Below are 21,037 nucleotides of genomic sequence, written 5' to 3' on the forward strand. Positions count from 1 at the left end.
TTATTTTACAGGTCGACCTACTCTCATCTTTATTAGATAATAAAGATTGTGCCTAAATCTGTGTTTGAAGCTATGACTTATGAGCTATTGGAATGTTGGTAATAATGTTTTCATTGCCATAAAGCAACCAAGGTGTGGCCTTTACGTATTATGTGGAATATCCTACATTTGTAATCAAAGAACATGTTTTTTGTTTTTTGTTTTAATTATTTGTAATAGTTATTTAACTGATTATCCCGTGCATCGCATGGGTTAGTGACTAGTATATATAAAACAAGCCTCACCTAACCAAATAAGGAAAATTACTTCTCTTCTCTTCTCACTTTTATTTTCCCCTTTCTCACGAGTCACGCCTTCCTAACCAAATAGGGAAAATTACTTCTCTTCTTTCCTGTTCTTTTCCTTTCTATCACCTTCCCCTAATCCAAACGTATATAGCATAAATGTTTTGGGGAAGGAAGGTTCTTCTTCTGACAGATTTCATGTGACAGTGGGGTTCCAAGGCCAATTTATTTTTCTTTTTTAATCAGAAAATATAAAATTTGAAGGCAAAGCAAATACAAAGTTTCAGTCAAGAGAATCATAAATTTGAAAGAGAAGTGGTTCATGCATGCACCTTCATTGAAACATACCTTGAGGCCGGTTTGGATAATTTATTTTGCTAAAACTAAAAACTGAAAACTGAAAATACTGTAACAAAATAATTTTTAAATATGTGAATAGTGCCGTAAGACCCATTTTTAATGAAAAAGTTGCTAAAAAGTAAAGTTTATGGATCTATGAACAGTACATGGTGCACTATTTGCGGTTGAATTGGTCAAAAGTTACGGCTACTGTTCATGCAGTGTGCATGAACAGTTGCCTTTGTCCCTTAAAAGCTGAGGGGCTGCGCAGGGGAAAAAAAAAAAGAAGAAAAGAGCTGAAATATGAACTGAAAATGTAAACGCAGATAAGTTGGATCCAAATGCATTCTTAATATAAGCCCTCCAATTAGTTGTCCTAATTCAAAATCTGCCATTGATACCATATCCATGCAACATTGACCTTTAAATTGAGCACTAGATCAGATGGTTGAGACAATACTTAAAGGTCTCCCCACAACGATGGGTGGTCTTTATCAGAGGCCATAAATACATTCATAAATGAGTTGAGATTTTTTCTTCCATATGTTTCCAAAGAATAAAATATTAAGTCACTAGTTGTTATATAAATAAAGTCCCTCTCTCCCACTTGCAGTGAGCCTGCTATAGCTAGATTGGTAGTCGGTTCTAGAGATAACCCTACAGTTTCTGTCACTATATTATTCTCTCTCAACTTTCTTATCTCTCTCTGATAAAACTAAAACCCTCTAAGACTCTTCCACTCCACTGTCTCCTCCCCCATACCTCTGTTGCTCTGTGACTATTATACCTTTCTTTCTCTGTCTCTCTCTTCTATTGGGGTGCGAGCGTTAATAAAAGGGTGTGTAAGAAACAATATGGATGGTGACATGCTAAAATCATTAACAGATCAGGATCACATGGACCTGATGACAATGATGATGCAAATGGAAAAGCTTCCTGAATTCTGTGAGCCTTTCCATAACACTCCCATTCCTACATTATACCCAGAAATCGAATTCACCTGTGGAGGCACTAGTAACATTGCCACCCCCACACCACCCATAATCCATAACCCAAATGTAGCCCCTGTCCCACACACGTTGATAAACCCAAGTTCCTCCATACCATTAATGGGCACTCCAATTCAGGACCCCATGACACCACCTCTTCAACCCCATGTGATGTCAGGAAGATTCAGGTTTAATAATGTTGGTGCATTATCTCTTGCAAACACATATGAGAAGAAGAACTCAGTGGCAGCAATGAGAGAGATGATTTTCCGGATAGCTGCGATGCAACCTATTCACATAGACCCGGAATCAATCAAGCCACCTAAGCGGAGGAACGTGAAGATTTCAAAGGATCCACAGACCGTGGCAGCGAGGCATAGAAGGGAAAGGATAAGCGAGAGGATAAGGATACTGCAAAGACTTGTTCCTGGTGGGACTAAAATGGACACGGCTTCGATGTTGGATGAGGCAATACATTACGTGAAGTTCTTGAAGAAACAAGTGCAAAAGTTGGAACAAGCCGAGGCTAATAGGACAATCAATGGAGTTGGTTTACCTGCAGTTGGGATGACGAGAGGTGGTGTAAATTACGCTACTTTGGTGAAGGCTTACCAGCCTGCTCAAATGGTGGGGTGTATGCAGATCTAATGTCTTGGTGAGAGGAGGGTAAAAGTAATATTGATACATGCATGTATGATGTAGAAGTGATATTATTGGTCTATAGGTGGGCTTGTAAAGAAAATGTAGTTCCTTAATTTTTCATATTATTAGTGTATTAATGTCTTTTTTTTTTTTAATAAGAAGATAGCATCTTTCATATTATTAGTGTATTAATGTTAAATGAATGTAATCAGTGGCATTTAACCACTTTGATCGTAATGAATGTTTAGATTGTTGTTTGATGATTAGTCACATATCAATTTATAAGTTTTATGTAGTAAAATTGTGGTATCCTTAGTATTGTTCAATTTCATTATATTTGTTATGAAAATTAATAAATCAATCAAAAAGTAGAAGAAAAAAAAAGTAGTATATACATGCTAACTATACATAAGAAAATAGCTCAATAGATTTCAACAATGCTCTTAGCCTACGTTTTGGATGTCAGGAGAGAAATAAAGTAGTTGGCTTTTTTTTTGTGAGAATTCCATAGAACAACAATGGGGTAGGAGGATTGGAATCCTAACTCTTTGTTATTATATATCTTATGGTTCATGAGACTCAAATCAATTGTAAATTCATGCACTTGTAGAATTAATAAATTAATAATGTGTTAGCTTAAAATTAAGCTAAGGTTTTCTAATATTATTTATACAGATCATTGTAATAAAAGATCTAGTATAAAGAAATATAGTCCTCAAGAGATTTTACCAATAAATGTAAGCCGTTAAGTTTAACTTAATTAATATCGTTGTCTTGCTTCCACTTTTTCCATTCTCTTTCAATCACCCAACAACGTTAACATGAAATTAAAGACAAAATTGATCTTAGCCAAATCGTGATACACAATCTACAAATCACCCATTGTCTCTGTTAAGCCAAATCTTATTACACACCCAGCAAAAAAATATAACGTACGTTTGGAATTGAGAGAAAATGGTAGAGTAATCAAATCCTAACTACACATTGAGGAAGGCGGAGAATATATAAACAGAAGATCTAGGAAGGGAATGAGTAAGAGAAAGAAGTTTTGATGGGTAGAAGAGAAGTTGGGCTCATCGTGTAATGTGCATGTAAGGCACAATAATTTTACCAAAAGTAAGAATGTAAAAGTTAAAATATATGAGATTTTTTTTTTGAACGTTCCTAATTTATCTTATAAGGAAAAAGGGAGAAGTAATTTTCATAATCTTTCCTAGTAGAGAGTTAATGGATCCAGATCCTCTCCATTTCCCTTTGAAATGGAGAGTGTCTATTTCATGGACATAATTTTTTTGAAAACTATCAAGGGTCAAAAACGCGCCAACTCATAACTTAACCCAATATCAATCTTAACTGTGGTTAAACACTTAAACTAGAAGGCTCTTTAACTCAACAGGACAAATTCTACTGGAAAACAAAAAAATGAAATAAAGCATAAAAAGGAAAAAGAGAGAGAGAGAGTTACAACTCTTAGGAGAGAAAAGTGAAGACCAAAGAACACGTTCAAAGGTTCAGAGAACAAGTTCAGTGCACATCTCTATTTCTATCTTGCCAAAACAGAGGTATATTCTTATTTGATGTTTGATCATTTTTCTGCATTTATATTGTTGTTTGGGTGGCTGGATGTAAGTTAAAGTCTATCTGAATATTTATTTTTAATTTTTTTTAGATAAAGATTGAATCTTTATAATGACTGGATGATTCTTGGAGTCCATCTCATTTTTCTGCACTTGTATTGTTGTCTTGGTGAGTTTATATTATCGTTTTGATGGCTAGATGCAATTTAGAGTTTATCTGAACTTTTATTTTTTATTTTTTGAGATAAAGATTGAGTCTTTATAATGGCTGGATGATTCTTGGAGTCCATCTCATTTTTCTGCATTTATATTGTTGTCTTGGTGAGTTTATATTGTTGTTTTGATGGCTGGATGCAAGTTAGAGTCTATTAGAACTTTTATTTTTAATTTTTTGATATAAAGATTGAATCTTTATAAAGGCTGGATAATCCTTGGAGTATCTTTTTTATTTTTTTGAGATAAAGATTGAATCTTTTTTTTTTTTGAGATAAAGATTGAATCTTTATTAGTATATGGCATATTTGATTGCCTGGTCTATCCACACCAATGGTCCCTGTTCTGCCTGGTCTATTTCCCATTTAATTGCTGACATTCAAGACTTCCCACACCAATGGTCCCTTCTAATGTGCCCATGGAATCAACCCCATTTAAAGGGATGGAGTTTGAAGCAGATGAGATTGCATATGATTTTTATAATGAATATGGCAGAAAGGCTGGTTTTAGTATTAGAAAAGAGTACGTAAATAAATGTAAAAAGACTGGAGTGGTTACTTCAAGGAGATTTGTGTGTGCGAAGGAGGGAATTCGAGGTAAAGATAAGAGAGATCAAAATATAAAGAATCCACGAGCAGAAACAAGATGTGGTTGTGAAGCACATTTGGTTATTGTATTTAATCGAGATAGTAAAACAATATGTGGTGAATGAATTTATTGTTGAGCATAACCACTATCTCCACCTCCCATCAATTGTACACATGATGCCATCATAGCGAAAAGTGGCTGCAACTCATGCTATTGAAATTGATTTAGCACATGAATCATGATTGAGATTAAAGCAATCTTATGAGCTTCTTAGTAAGCAAGTTGATGGATATGACAATCTTGGTTTTACCAAGTAATATCATAAAAACTATTTACGCATTAAGCAACAAAGAGACATGGAGCATGGGGAAGCTGCTAGCTTGGGAAGATATTTCAGTCGTCAACTTAAGGAAAATCTTTTATATTATTTTGCTACTCAATTGGACTATGAAGAGTTGATTACTAATATATTTTGGGTCGATGCAAGAATGATCATTGACTATAGCCACTTCGGTGATGTAACAATGTTTGATACAACATATAGTACAAATAGAGATGCAAGGCCACTTGGAGTATTTTTGGGTCTTAATCACCATAGAGAAATTGTTGTATTTAGAGGTGCACTTTTATATGATGAAACGATTGAATCTTTTGTATGGTTATTTGAGACCTTCTTAGAAGCAATGTTTAAAAAGAAGCCTATCACTGTTTTCACGGATCAAGATGCAGCAATGTCAGTTGCAATAAAAGTAGTCATGCCTAAGACATATCATGCATTGTGTAGTTGGCATATGTGGCAGAATGCTAAGAAACACTTGGGTCATTTACTAAAAAATGAGTCTCAATTTAATGATGATTTTTTAGCATGTATCTATGAGTATGATGGTGAAGATGAGTTTCTTTCAGCTTGGAATGAAATGCTGGATAAGTACGATGTTCATGAAAATAAATGGCTGATTGATCTATTTAAATTGAAGGAAAAATGGGCCCAAACATATGTTAAGAGTACTTTCACTGCATGAATGAAGACAACCCAGCTTAATGAGAGTTTCAATGCTGACTTAAAGAATTGCTTGCATACTGATCTCAATATAGAAGAGTTTTTCACTCGTTTTGAAAGAATTGTCAATAAAAAACGGGATAAGGAGTTAGAAGCACAATGCAACTCTAGACATAAATTTCCAAGATGGAAGCTCAAAAGCTCTCCTATGCTTAACCAAGTAGCAACAGTGTACACGCCTACGTTGTTTGATTTATTTCAAACAGAAGTTGAAGAGGTAATGACACTTTCCATCCTAGAACGCAATGTGAGTCAAACACATAGTTATGTGGTTGGAGTTTTCAATCAATATGGAAAATATGAAGTCATGCGGAATCCATTAGATGAGACTCTATCTTGTAGTTGCAGAAAGTTTGGGTCATTTGGTATTTTATATAGGCTTGGTTTGAAAGTTCTTAATGTATTAGATATCAAGTTGATTCCTAATGGATATATCATGAAGAGGTGGAGAAGAGATGCAAAAGATGGAAGCGGAAAAAATTGCACAACACATAACATTAAGCCAAATACTCGACTGGAATATGTAGATCGGTATTGAGATTTATATCCAAAATATATTCAATTGGTGAATGAGGCATGTGAAACTAAAGAAAGCCATAATATTCTAAGCTTAGCAATTGCAGATTTGAAAAAAAAAAAAAAAAAAACACTTTGTGACCTTAGGAATTGCAAAGCTAATATAGAAAGCCTTTCACCGATTTTGCGAACAAAGAAGATCAATTATGTACTTCGATTATGATTTTACCGAAAGGGATAAAAAAAAGGAGATTTATCGTAATAAAAAGCGTAGCACGAAATTATGAATAGAAAAGATGCCGAAACCAAAAGAAGGCACATCAAAGAAGCAAACAAAGAAAAGAAAAGTGCAGGAGGTAATCTTCTAAATTATCCTTATTTTCACCATTCTATTTTATTTTTACACATTAATATAGTATACTATTATTGTTGCTAAACAAGTACAATTTTTACAGGAAATATATGCATATGACATCATGGCACAAAAGAAAATTGAGAATATCTCTTCTGGAAATATTACTAGTTTTACGCAACTTTTAATGGTAAAGATATTTACAATTATATATTTTACTTTGATATTAATAATAGTTTAGATGCATGATTTGATAATTTTAATGCTAAGCTTGTGATATGTGTAATGTGTAATTGTTTTTTTTGTAGTCGGCTTCTACAAGTTCTGAATCACATCAGGAAGGCTCACCAGCAAGTGTTGCATTAGCATCACATTTAGAGAGTACATCAAGTGTTATAGGCTCCAACGACAACATTGATAGTGCAGGAGGTTTCTTGACTCAAGAAAGTGTTACAAGTGGATGGAATGAGATGGTTCATAAAGTCAAGCCATTTTTCTAGTTTAGGATCATGTTTTATAATCTATAACACATGTTGAGATTAAGTGCTCTTGTTTTGTAATTTTCCTAATTTAGGACTGAAATTTTGATGGTCCAAAACTTAGTCACATTTGGTCACATTCATATGTTTAGATTTTTTTTTTATTTGGAAAGAATACTGTTTCTGCAAAATAGGTCCGGTATAATTACTGTTTCTGCAAATTGTCCTGTTTTCTGCATAATTGTGGATCAGTTTTTGCATAATTGTGTTTCTGCAAAAGTTGTTGTTTTTTGCATAATTGTTGTGCTTTAGGAGTGGATCAGTTTCCCTCTTTGCTGTAGATAGTGCTCAGTTTTTGTCTAGGCATGAGTTGTTGTTTTTGTCTAGGTAGGAGTTTTCCAATGCCATCAGTGAATATAATATATTTTGCAATAAAGCAATCTAGTTGTCATTGCAATATTTAAATTTTGAATTTGTGAATCAAATTTGAAATCCAAACAATGTTGCTTCTATGGATTTAATATGTGCAAAGCAGTTTAAGGCCAAAATGCAAATCACTTGGTTTTTTGTTAAATGCAAATCACTTGGTTTTTGGTTAAATGCACATTCATGTGAACTGTGTACTTGCATTGCAAATTGGTAAGGGTGCTAATTAATCACTTTCTTTTACATTGCTCAGCCAATCTATGTACTTGGGTTGCACCCCTATGAGTTACTTGGCATTACCATCAAAATTCAATCCAACATAGTAGACAATAAGAGAATTTAATATATAAAAAAAACAAATTTTATTAAAATGTACACTTTGATCACATAACAAGAATTCCATTGAAATAAACACTTTGATTCCATTTACATTGCTCAGCTAATCTATGTACTTGGGTTGCACCCCTATAACATGAAACTTTTACAATTGGTGTGCTTATTACTTGAATATACATTCCACCTCTTGCTTCTTGATTATACATTCCATCCAAAGTCTACAATTTTCAATCTTAGCTTGATCGCTTCGGCTTGCCTCGTGTTAAATAACTTGCCCCATCTCTTGGTATGAATCTATGATGCTTCTTTGTTATGTAAGTTCTTTTGGTATCAAAGCTTTGGGATGTATCCTAACTCCAAAGGCCCTTCCAAATTACTGATGATTAGGATCAATGAAACCTACAAGCAATATTAACAAATCTCAATCCTTCAAAATTATAGAGAAACCAATAATAGAACTTGTCCAAAAAACTATGTAGACTTTCCAAATGAATAACCAAAAAGCCAATACAAGAACCAATCTACAAAAAGAGAGAGACAAAAAACATCTAGGAAATTCAATTATTTTTCTTGTAAGAGCTTCAAATACCAACCACAAAAGGGTTCTCAAGAATCCCAACAACTCAGATTTTTAAAATCAAAAATTCATCTACCTCACCGTAAAAAGTTAGTGTATTAATCGAGTGAACAATTATGATTAAGTAAAACAGTAAGCTTGTATTTTGATCATTAATTCTATTTCCTCCCACGCTCTTCCAGTATTAGCTTTGCTTGTTGTTTTAGTTTTTCAGATTTTTCATCCTAGTCTCAAGAAACTTGGGTGTGGTATCAAAACAACCCAAAAATCTCATACCTTTTGGAACAAATTCAGACCAAAACAAACCATAAACCCTGCAAAGCTTAAACACCCACCAACTATTTTGTTTTCAAACAATCCTAAAGCTTAAAACCCAAAAAAAAATAGCAGTATACTAATTTATTTTCCTTTGTTTTCCAAGCAACCAAACAGAGCTTATAAAAAGATAGAGAAAATTTACCGAGCAGTGGGTTCGGTGATGTTAGGCTGGTGTGAGACAAAATCGAAGAAACAACGGTAGCTTGGCACACGTTAGTGCTTGTGGCAGTGGCGACGGCAAGGTTGAGGGAGAGCAAAGAATGGCGATGGAGAAGAGAGATTGAGAGAGCAAAGTTATTCGGCAATGGAGAAGAGAGATTGATATAAGATGGGTTTTCTGAGTTAACCCTTTTGTTTAACCACAATTGAGGTAGCTTGGCACTCGTTGGTGATTGTGGCAGTGGCGACGGCAAGGTTGAGGGAGCATGGTGATGGAGAAGAGAGATTGAGAGAGCAAAGCTATTCTGATGGAGAAGAGAGATTGATATAAGATGGGTTTGCTGAGTTAACCCTTTTGTTTAACCATAGTTGAGCTTCTAGAGTTAAGTGCTTTAAATTTTAATTAATGTGGTAGATTTTACACCCTTGATTTATTTTAGATGCATCTTGGCCCCTAATTGGACACTCTCCATTTCGCTTTGAAATGGAGAGGATCCAGATCCAGAGTTAACAAGCCTGCACAACAAACTTGGGAAAATGCAATAATTCTGGTATTTGTTTTTTGAAATAGTCAAGGTACGTTGCAAATCCTACAGTTTGAGTTTTTTTTTTTTTCCTAAATCCTTAAGTACTTTGTGCATGAAAATTGAGAAGATACTTGTATTTCAAAAGCCATAAAAATTGTTTTTAAAGACTTATCATTGATAGGCTAAAAGTGTATGTGTCATGGAAAATAACTTATTAATTCTTTTCCTCAAATACATTGAAGTAAAAAAAAAAAAAAAAAAAAAGCTTTTACCGAATTTTTATTGTTTGGAAATATCATGAACCTTTCATACATTATTGGATGAAGAGGAGGGGTGTGACTTGAGAGAACAAGCAAAAACAAACAGATAAATCTAGACAAAATTACAAATTATAACTTTATTTTTAACATGTCATTTAATTTTCATTTTTTTTTTAAATTACTCTATAAAATCTAACCATTTTCAATGTAATCTTCTGTCCAAAATTTTCCAAATTGCATTGTTAGTCCCTCCCAACCAACTTCGTTTAGGTTTTACTAAGATTCCAAATTAAAAAAAAAACAATAATGCCTTCCAAAGTTAATTTCCAAAAAATGAAATTTAAAATTTAAAATAAAACCTAAACTCAACTCAACCGAAAACCCCCCTCCCCCATGTTTTAATCTATAATAAGTTCCTCGTTTAGGTTCATAAACTGTGAACAAAATGTGTTTTGTAAATGGTTTAAGTAGTTTATTTAATTATGAAGAAAAGATTAGTGCCAAGTTCTGTACTTATTGTCAAGGTTTTGGATATTCAACACCTTTTTGATCTATTGAGATTGCGCAATTAGCAAAAAACAACAATGTGAAAATAGGATTTTTAGAGAAAGAGAAACATCGTTTACTTAGCTAAGCTTTATAGTTAATTTTATCTTAATATACTTTCACCTTACTAGAGACACAGAACTATTTAAGTAAATCTAAAGATCAGTTGGTGAAGAAGCTAAAGTCATAGTTCCAACTACAAACTTGCTGCTATGAATTAAATCTTCGAGATATTCTTAGAGTCAATCAGAGGTTCCAGCTGTGATCGTAAGTATATCATCCATGAAGCATGTGTGTGTGTATATATATATATATATATATATATATATATATGTATGTATGTATGTATGTATGTATGTAGTAGAAGAGTTCTAAAACTGTAAGGTTTCTGCATTAAATTAATCTATTGAAATTATAAAGTCTAAAAACAAAAGTTTTGTTCTAAATTTGTAAACTTCTCTTTATTGTAATTTTTTTATAGAAAAGTTCTTCAAGTGATTTTTACTTTTGGACAAGTTGTTCTATTAGTTTTATTTAGGTTGATTAGTATATTGTGTGTTATGTTATTTTCAATGCTTATTTTGTTTTATTTACACAATATTGGAATTATTTGCATAACTAAGTACCCTTACAGTTCTTCTCAAAAAAAAAAAAAAAAAGTACCCTTACAGTTGGACATAATAATTACTGAACAAAGTTTCTCTCCAAACTAGTTTGAAGTGAAACCCTACAAACTTTTTATATATCTTTATATTGAGTGTGAATTTTGAAAATCTAGTCGTTGAATTGCATGTTTTTATCATATCCTTTGTGGGGGGTAAAAAGACCCTGATGGGAATGTGGGCCTTTGGGCCATGCTAAAGAAGGCCGACCCGCTCTTGGGTTTAGAATTTAGTAGTACTACGGGTCGGCCCATACGCCGAGGATCCGAGGATCCAGCCGAGGGTGAATTTATCCTCGGACGGACACTGGAGAACCAGAGACTTCATGGTAAAGGTTAGGGAATGACACGGTCAAGACCAATGGTTAAAAGGGGTGAACCCTTGAATGTTCTGGAAGCACCGATGTTAGAGAAATACCAAAGATAAAGGCTGTCACCTCCACATTAAAGACCCTACACCTACCACCCTGGCCGCATTAATGGGGAAGTGACACCTGAACAGTGGAAGGGAAACTTCTGGTTACTATTCAAAGGCACTGAGAAAAGAAATATCTAGGCTAAGGGGGAGTTGGGGCAACACGTGTACAAAGTATCAAAAAGAGGAGTATTTAAGGAGCAACCTAGAATAGAAAAGTGGGGGACTGACTTTTTTGTAATAAAAAGGAAAAAAGAAAAAAGAGAAAGAGATAATATAAGAACAGCTCTCGGCTTGCGTCCGAGCAGGTTGATTTACAATATTCCTCGTTGTCTTCAAGTGTTAGCAATCTTTGACTTGTCGTTTAATCCTTAGTCACTTCTAACCTGGGTTTCAAGCCCACACTCTACAAATTCATATTGTTTAAGGCTCTTTGGGCCTGAGCCCGTAACTGTTCTTGGGGCCAGGTGCAATTGTGCGCTTATATCCTTCATGCTTATAAAATTTCAAGAAGATAAAAAATCAATTACTATGTCGTCAAACAAATGTTAAAATTTCAAATTTTTATGATCTAAAATTATGTATAAAACATAAGTTTATTGTTCGAATAGTAAATAATATCCGATTTGAACGAAATTTGATATGCATGTTAAAAGCCTAAGGAACATGAAATTTAGATTTTTAAAATTCACATAAAATAGATATATGAGAAGTTTGAAGAATTTCTTTCCAAACTAGTTTGGAGAGAAATTTTGTTCATAATTACTTGGCTTTAATATTGGTTACTCTGCGCTTTTGGGGGTATAACAACCCAACATTTGATAAAAAGTTCTTCAAAAAAATGTTGTTGAAAGAATTTGCAGACAAAAAGAAAAGCTTCGTCAGCGGACAGAGATCGTGGGCATGCATAAAAGATGCTGCGGTTGGAGCAACGCGAAGCAACAGATTGGAGGAAGATGAGTTTATGAGGAGTAAACTGGACACACGTGTGGATGATCCATCAAAATACATTAAAGCAAATCACAATTGTCTGATTAATGACGATGAAGTTAAAAGAGAAGTAAAACGTAGATCAAGATTCATCATGTGAAAAAAAAAAACAATAACAACAACAACAACAAGATTATGGATTTTTTTGGGAAATTTATAGTGTATCAGTTGGATTTAATCCTGATGTTTTGTTTTCATAAATAGTTATTATGTATATATTTTTGAGACTTGTTCGGTGAGAATATTCAAACACATAGGAAACCTTATGCTATGGAACTTTTTTTACAAAACATCAAATTTTAAACTGGCTATTCTATACACAGTTTTCCGATGGAGATTAGAGTGCACTTGGTACAAATATGTTGGAGGTACTTTGGTTTTTTTTTTTTTTTTTTTTGGGGTAGAATAGGTACTTTGGTTTTGATTACTTAGGAAAATGTGTATAATGAATGTGATACTGAAATCAGAAGGGCCCCGGGGCACTATCAAAATGATAATTTTAGAAGCCCTTTCTTTAAGATAAAAAATATATATATATAAAAAAAACTGACATTTTCTCATAAAATTGAAGCATCAAAATATAAAAAATAATAGAGACAATCATCAAATATAATATTTTAACCTAAAAAAATCGTTCCAAGGGATATAAAATTCCCAAATAATTTCTTTCCACTTGTAAATTAAGTCACACTTTTTTATTATTATTACCATCTCTTTAATTTAAAATTTTATTATTCAAATTATTATAGTAATTAACTACTTGTTGGAAAAGAGCAACTAAAAATGAATATATATATATATATATATATACCCTACAATTTTTTTCCCTAATACAATGGCATACCAAGATCTAGATCATTTGTACAAGTGAACCACAAAATCTTATCAAATAAATAGTTGTCAAATTATAGTATATATATGCTTTCGATTGCCCAATAGATTTTGTGAGTAAATGTTATTTAGGATTAGAATTTTATCTTTTCTTAACTTCTGAGTTCTTAGGTATAATAAAAAAAAAAATTGTTTCATCAATAATAGAACATAATGAAGAAATTGGGTAGTAGAAACCTTTGGAATAATAAAGAAACTAAAGACAACCTTTCTCTTAATTTTCTGTGATCTTTTTCCATCTGCTTTTCTTTTTCTTTCTCTCTGCAGCATGTTTGAGAGAAAAGACAGATGGTGGGTGAGGTAGGTTGCCTCCCAAGGCAGGGTCGGATAATAGAAGTGTTCATGTCTCAAGGATCATGCCTCACAAACAGCCATTTCTCCCATCTAGTCGATTCAAATCCAAAGCAAGAATAAAGAAAGCAATATTTTAAAGGGTCAAACCACATCTAGTAAATACACCATGTGAGATATCCCACTAAGGTCCCAACATACCCAAAGACACTTTTGTGTTATTTGGGGGAGGTCCCCTTTTTCATAAATTTAAAGACTTGCATTCACTATAGCTATTTGGCTTTTCCAACCTGCTATGTTCATTGTATCTTTCTCTGACACATTCTTTCTATTATTTCATCCTCTTCCTTGATGAGATAAGTTTAAATATTCTTTGTGAGTGATAAAAGGGTATTATTATGATTCGTGTAACAGACACTACACAGCAACTATAGCAAACTCTTATGTGTTTCGTTAACTCACCCAATATCGATCTAACACATGCCCATCCCCTAGAACTTTCATAACCAAATACTTGATTTTTGACTAAAGTTTACATTTCAATCTTTTTCATTTTAGCTTTTCATGATTGATTTAGTTTTCATATTAATAACATTGTCTATTTCCATTAGTAATTTGGTGACATCTAGAGATAACAGTATATAGATGACGTGTCTTAATAGACTCTACTTATTTAATACTTAATGATTAAAAATTACTAACAGAGTTGGACGACAAAGCTAATAATTTGAACAACATAACTAATATAAAAATGGAATCAAACATGATGAGCTAAATGAAAATTTTAAAACATAAATGACCAAAAAAAGAAACAATCTCAAACTTTAAGGGCCAAAGTATACTTTTGCCTCATTATTTTAGTTTCAGTTGAGCAACAAAACATTTACATCTAGTTTTGAATTTGTGCTTCTAGCTTGAGAGAAACAAAATTACCACATTAAATATTGGGCTTGGTAATGGAGAAACACAAAAGTTATTTAGTGATAAAAGCAGTCATATATATAAGGTTAAGGTCAAGTTACTTTAAAGTCCACTTACACTTAATAACTTTTTATTAAATTAGTATTTTGAAAATCCCACCATAGATTATATTTTCTCTATGTTATTAAAAGTTAACACACATGATAAATTCTATGCCAATAGGAATTTTTTAAATTATTTTCTTATACAAATCTTTTATGCATACTATTAAAATATAAGAGCTTAAAATTTAAACATTGTATAAATGTTATTATCTTGAAATTTTGCAAATAAAGAATTAATAAGAAGATCATGTAATTTAATAATTAATTTGTAAATATTCCCATTCAATTAATATTACTTAAAATTACACTAAACTAGTTATAACAAGAATACTATATATATATATATATATATATATATAAAGGATTCAAATCATTTAATATATTAAGTAAAGAAAAGAATTCTGACTACTCATTTTGAAACAAAATAAAAAATGAAGATAAGGTCAAATGAGCTAAGAGTTTAATGAGATTCATTTCTACAACACGTACGAATCATAAATACAAACAATAGTCAACGACTTTATTAGTTAGTTTGCTGGATTGGATTTTGGCAAATTTGCCTAATTTAAGAGGACAGGTGGACACAGATCTTGGATCAAAATTCTTCACCGACGTCGTCCCTTATGCTAGATGATATATATATACACACACTTTGGACAAAATTTTTAATTAGGTTTCTCAGTTCAAGTTTGCTAGATGTTTTTATTTTTTAAAGCATCATATTATTTACGACACAAGAGAAGAGCTAACCTTTCATCTGATCAATATCTCATAAATCATACTAAATATGCCAAGTTTATGGATAATTGACTTAGATAAGTTTTAACGTGGAAATACAACAAAAAAGAAGAAGAAGAGGAATCTCGATTATTATCGGTTTAACATAATACTTTGACTAGTTTATTAGGGTCCTTATTAAATAATGGACCATTCCTAAAGTTTAAAAACTTGATTAACTTAATTTTTTTCAAGTTATTATTACTAATTGATTTTTTTCTCACAGTTGATTTGTTTAACCAACAATATTAAATAGAGTATTTTAAAAGTTTTATATATATATATATATATATATATATATATATATATATATATATATATATATATATATATATAGATTAAGATTGATTTACACATTTTGTAACTTAAAGACAACTTTACACTGCTAATTTGGAATAAATATTTTAACTTTATAATAATAATAATAAGAACAAGAACAGAGTCCCTACTAAGTTAACTTGGAAACTATCCTCATACTACCATAATGACCACACTCAAAACTGTAAAATTCACACTATGTTCGTGAATAATGTTAGGATCACAACTTTTCCTACAATTTTTGCCACAATTTGCTTTCGTGACAAGTCATGAATGGTATAGTTGTGGACTCTATCACTTTTACTCTACCACTCATAATTTAAAATATGAATAAATTGTGGTAAAAATTATGAAACAAGTTATGGTCATAACATTTTCCCATATTGTCCGCATGCAGTTTTGGTGTTGGCGTATGAGTGTATTTCTTTATCTCATCCCTTTTTCATATATATATGTGTGTTTTCTTTAAAAATAAAAAAAAAATAATAAAAAATAAAAACCAGAAGTATTTGCTCTTGGTCCCATGTTCCTATGCACTTGTTGACCGCTTTCGGCCCACAGTCCAACTGTGGATAATTCTAATGTCGTATAAAAAGACAAATTATTGGGCCTCTAATGGAATATAAAGATTTAGGCAGCCCATCAACCATGAAAAGGTTGTGTAATAGCATAAAAGACCCAAATTTTGGGTTCGAGGCTCCAACCTCAACCCAAACTAGTATTGGCAAAATTGAATCCGGACTCAATTATCCACCCGAACCCAAACGAAAAGGTAGGATATGGATCATAGGATTTACTTGTTTTAGTCCAACAAACCGGTACCAGATTTGCTCATCAAGCCTTTACTATAAATTTTTAAACTGAATTTTTTAATAGTATCATTTTCAATTTTCAATTTTCAATTTTTATATATTTATTGTATATAAAAATACTATTGACCTTAATCATCGATTTGGCAAGCAATTCTCAAATATAATAAATGTTAGGGTCGGATCCACTATTTACGTTTAGTAGTTTCTTTAATTTTTATAAGTTCATTAAAGATATATTTTTTAATTTATTTCTGTTTTCTTTACCTAGCATGTTACATTTTAGTCTTAAAATTGTATATATTGTATAAGTTCAGATTAGTTTTTTATTTTAAAATTTTTTATTTTATTTGCATATGTTCAATTTTTTGAAAACTTTTTTTTTTCTTTAATTACAATTATAATTTAGCAAACTTTCAACAAACAAATAAATGAACTTTTAGCAAAAATTTGATCCAAAACCACACTTAGTTTATAGGTGATTTTAACTATAAAGACAAGAATTAGACCCTCAGCCCAATGGTAATGGATGATGGTCCAACAAACCCAAAACAATATATTTGTTAGAGAATAGATTTTACAGGTAAAAGATTCAATGAATCAGTGTGGGCCGTAGTAGGTTGGATTTGTGTCAAGAGGATAAGAAAATACAATTTAAAGAGAAAAACACTCCTTGGTCAAATTCGAGGATGAAATGTTCTTAAATTTGCTCAAACTTTTTCTAAGTACAAAGAATTCTTTTTTCTCCTCTTAGATTACATGCCCATTTTTTCATAGAGGCCATCACCTTATATAGTCTGCTTCTTTTCGATCCCGGCCTTCAACTTGTTGCTTATGTAGATGATTTCCTGGATGTTTGTCCCATCAAAACCCTCTTGGAAACTTTGTGTGTAGCTGTAAGACTAAATATCATTGTTTAGGCGTCATTTCCACATAAATGTGGCCAGTTGTTTAGGTGCAGAACATTGAACGTGGTGGTAGCAGTCTTCTTCTCATATATTTCTTAGTTTACTGTTGACTCCTTTCTCTGAAACTTATCATCAAAAGTATGGTTGCCTCTTACATGGTATTTTCTAGGCGGCTGGGTGCCAACCTTCAACAATGCTCCCCAAGGACATTTGGCTCCTCGGGAGACGCCACTTGTTCGTTGTTATTTGTCCTTGTCCTCGGCCCATTAACTTACATACTTATCTTATAGTTTGATCATCCTTGGGCTCCTCTGCATCCTCAGGCATGGCCCACAGCCGAATACTCCTACTTGGTTTTTTTTTTATCCCCACATTAACCTTATTCAACTTTCATTTTTGACAATCTTTTTTGTTTTTGTTTTTATTTATAATAAAAGAAATGTGAAAAAAGAGGTTACAAATTAGTTAAATTTATATATAGCAACCCATTTTAGTCTAATAAGTTTCTAATCCAAAATTGATCAAGTCAAACCCAAACCTAATTGACCCAATTCGTTTGGTAGGTCTTGAGGAATGATTCAATCATCAATGTACTAACACATTTGGGTGAAGGTGCTTACTCTTCACCTGAATTATCTTTAAGAGCATTTAGTATCATGCTCACTACTTTACAGTTTTTGCTAAATTTATCTCCAAACCCCTTGCTTTAGACTCGAAAGCCTTTAGAATATATATATATATATAAAATGAGTAGTACATCATCCTATTGAATGAGGTACTAAGAGCACCCACAGCAGTGATGTTATATTGATATTTTTTAGCTCCTTAAAAACTAAAAAGCATGCTCCAGCAGTGGAGCTAAATCTCTTTTTTTAGCTCCATTGCTACAGTACACATCTATAGATAGATGTGCACTGTTCATGAGAACTAAACAAAAAAAATATTATTTTACTCCCGGCCCGGATTAAAATAATAAAAATGGTTCTCTCTCTCTCAGTCACTCCGTGCCTCTTTCTCTCTCTCAGTCACTTCGTGCCTCTTTCTCTCTCTCAGTCACTCTCACCTCTCTGTCTCAAAGTCTCTGACCCACGCCTCCGCCAGCCTCAACGTCATCGACCCAAGCCCCAAGCTGCCGATCGATTGCTTTGGTTTTCCGCCGATTAGACCCACTCCTCTGCCCAGTCCTACATTTCAACGCTCACCCAACGTTGATTAGACCATTGCTTTGGTTTTCCGCTGATCAGACCCACACCTCCGCCCAGTCCTCCATCTCAACGCTCACCCAACGCCGATCAGACCATTACTTTGGTTTTCCACCGACCAGACCCGTTCGCCTTAGACCCACTTCTCTTTCGCCGATCAGACCTACGCCGACACTGTCCTCCTCACCGAAGCCCAACTCTATGATTGGTGATTTTTTATTTTGTTTGTGATTGGTGATTTTGTTTGGTCTGGGTTAAGGAAAAAGATTGGAGATTTCGGTTGGTGGTTGTTTTTTTTTTCCTACTATGGACTGATGGTGGTGGTTATGTTGATGGTGGTACTAAACAAAAAAACTATTATTTTACTCCCGGCCCGGATTAAAATAATAAAAATGGTTCTCTCTCCTCCGTGCCTCTTTCTCTCGCCGATCCATTGCTTTGGCCTAGTCCAACATCTCAACGCTCACCCAATGTTGATTAGACCATTGCTTTGGTTGTCCTCCATCTCAACGCTCACCCAACGTCGATCAGACCATTACTTTGGTTTTCCACCGACCAGACCCGCCCGCCTCAAACCCACTTCTCTTCCGCCGATCAGACCCACGCCGACACTGTCCTCCTCACCGAAGCCCAACTCTATGATTGGTGATTTTTTATTTTGTTTGTGATTGGTGATTTTGTTTGGTCTGGGTTAAGGAAAAAGATTGGAGATTTCGGTTGGTGGTTGTTTTTTTTTTCCTACTATGGACTGATAGTGGTGGTGATGGTGATGGTGGTGGTTATGGATGTGGTTGTGGCTGTGGCTGATGGTAGAGGTGGTTGTGGTTGGTGATGTGAATGTTTTTTGAGTTGTGGGATATATTATTTTATTGTAGGGGATATATTATTTTATTGTGGGGGATATATTATTTTATTGTGATGTTTATATTATTTTATTGTGTTGAAAGCTAAAATAGATCCACTGCTGCAGCATGTGTGTAGATATGCATAGGTAAAATAGATAAAATAACTTTTGGTGGAGTTAAAAAGCTAAAATTTTAACTCTACTGCTGTGGATGCTCTAACAAGTACTTTTTCTATACTTTTTTATTCATTTCCAAAGCTCTCTCATATGCGTCATTTACAAGAAACACAAACCATTATTTGTTTTTTAATGGTGTTTAGTAGCTAATTTGTTGCATTGGGTTTTAAATTTATGAAAAGGGTATTTACTGTTGAGATTTCAGCCATCTTTTTTATTTATAATTTAGTTAAATTATTGTTGAATCAGAGAGAGCTTGGTTCATTGAGCAATGATAGGAAATTGCATGTAGTGAAATGTACAATATGAGCTTGAATTAACTGAATATATAATATGGGTTGTGGATTATAGTGAGTTGAGGGTTATGGATTATAGCGAATCAATTGAATGTGTAAATTTTTCTTAAAAAAAAAAGAATGTGTAAATTGGAAGTTGACAGTTTGTGGATTGTTGTGATTGTGTGTGTTGGATGTGTACTGTATAATTAATAAAGAAACAATTAATAAATATTATTTAAATGGAATGGTGATAGAGTAGAGAGGTTGATATAGGTGTATGTTAATAGTGGATTAGCAAAAATAGAAAAAGTTGGGGTTTTAGCTTAAATTTAGTTAAAACTCTATTGTGCCCAATGATAATGATCTAAGAACTTCATTGTGTAGAGTTTGACTCTATTTGTGGCTCTTGTTGTTTTGGAGTAAGGTGTAAATCATAGAAAAAAGAATGAAGATTGATTGGTAGAATTTAAATCAATGTGGAGGACTATTAAAAATGGTCTCAAATCCCAAATTTCACTTGGTTGGGATTTTTTCTTTTAGATGGAAGGATTTTTATTTTTATTTTTTTGGTATACGGAAGGAGTATCTATTTCTTTGAAGAAGTAAATTTTTATCAGAAGAATTAAACAAGTGAATGGATGTTCTATATCCAGTAAAAAATAAATGGCCTAACTAAAAAGAAGTGATAAAATCTTATAAATAGACAACATTATAAAGGTTGGTGATCTTTGGCTCAAGGGAACTCCTTTATTGGTAGAATAGAAGACTTAGAGTAATATGATGTGCTTTTCTTTAAAAAGTAATTTGATTGTTTGTCTATAGCAACATTTGGCGTATTGGGTTTTGGAGCGCTAAAAGTAGACACTTTCTAATATATTTTTGGTATACTGAATTCATCCCATGTTGATAAAATTTTAACAACAGGAGAAAAAAGTTAGCCATATTAAGAGCATTCTCATCAGATTTTTCATAAAAAATGTCACTTTGACACATTAAAAACTTATTTTTTTATTTTATCACATTATTTTATAATATCTCATTCATCAGATATTTTATTTTTCAATTCTATACATTAAAATAATATTTATAACACATTAAAATAATATATTAATTCCTCCTATCATCATCATCAACAACAACGCACAACTACAACCGCCACAACAACGGCCACCAATAACCACTGCCGTAACAACACCGACAACCACCACCGGCACAAACTCACATCCACCAACACCACCTTAAAAAAAAAAGAGGTGAAGCTTC

At 32.9% G+C, this 21,037-nt stretch overlaps 2 protein-coding genes across 2 annotated transcripts; both read left to right on the forward strand.

Annotated features, from left to right (window-relative positions):
* Positions 1 to 1,477: 1,477 nt before the first annotated feature.
* On the forward strand, positions 1,478 to 2,481 carry LOC142623460 (transcription factor HEC1-like). Its single transcript, XM_075796878.1, has one exon. The coding sequence runs from the start codon at positions 1,478 to 1,480 to the stop codon at positions 2,258 to 2,260; it is 783 nt and encodes a 260-aa protein (XP_075652993.1). The 3' UTR covers positions 2,261 to 2,481.
* A 2,507-nt stretch (positions 2,482 to 4,988) lies between these two features.
* Positions 4,989 to 5,654, forward strand: LOC142625384 (protein FAR1-RELATED SEQUENCE 5-like). Its single transcript, XM_075799055.1, has one exon. It carries the CDS (start codon positions 4,989 to 4,991, stop codon positions 5,652 to 5,654), a length of 666 nt encoding a protein of 221 aa, XP_075655170.1.
* Positions 5,655 to 21,037: the final 15,383 nt, after the last annotated feature.

This window comes from Castanea sativa, chromosome 2 (assembly GCF_040712315.1).
Source record: "Castanea sativa cultivar Marrone di Chiusa Pesio chromosome 2, ASM4071231v1".
In the NCBI taxonomy this organism is placed as follows: domain Eukaryota; kingdom Viridiplantae; phylum Streptophyta; class Magnoliopsida; order Fagales; family Fagaceae; genus Castanea; species Castanea sativa.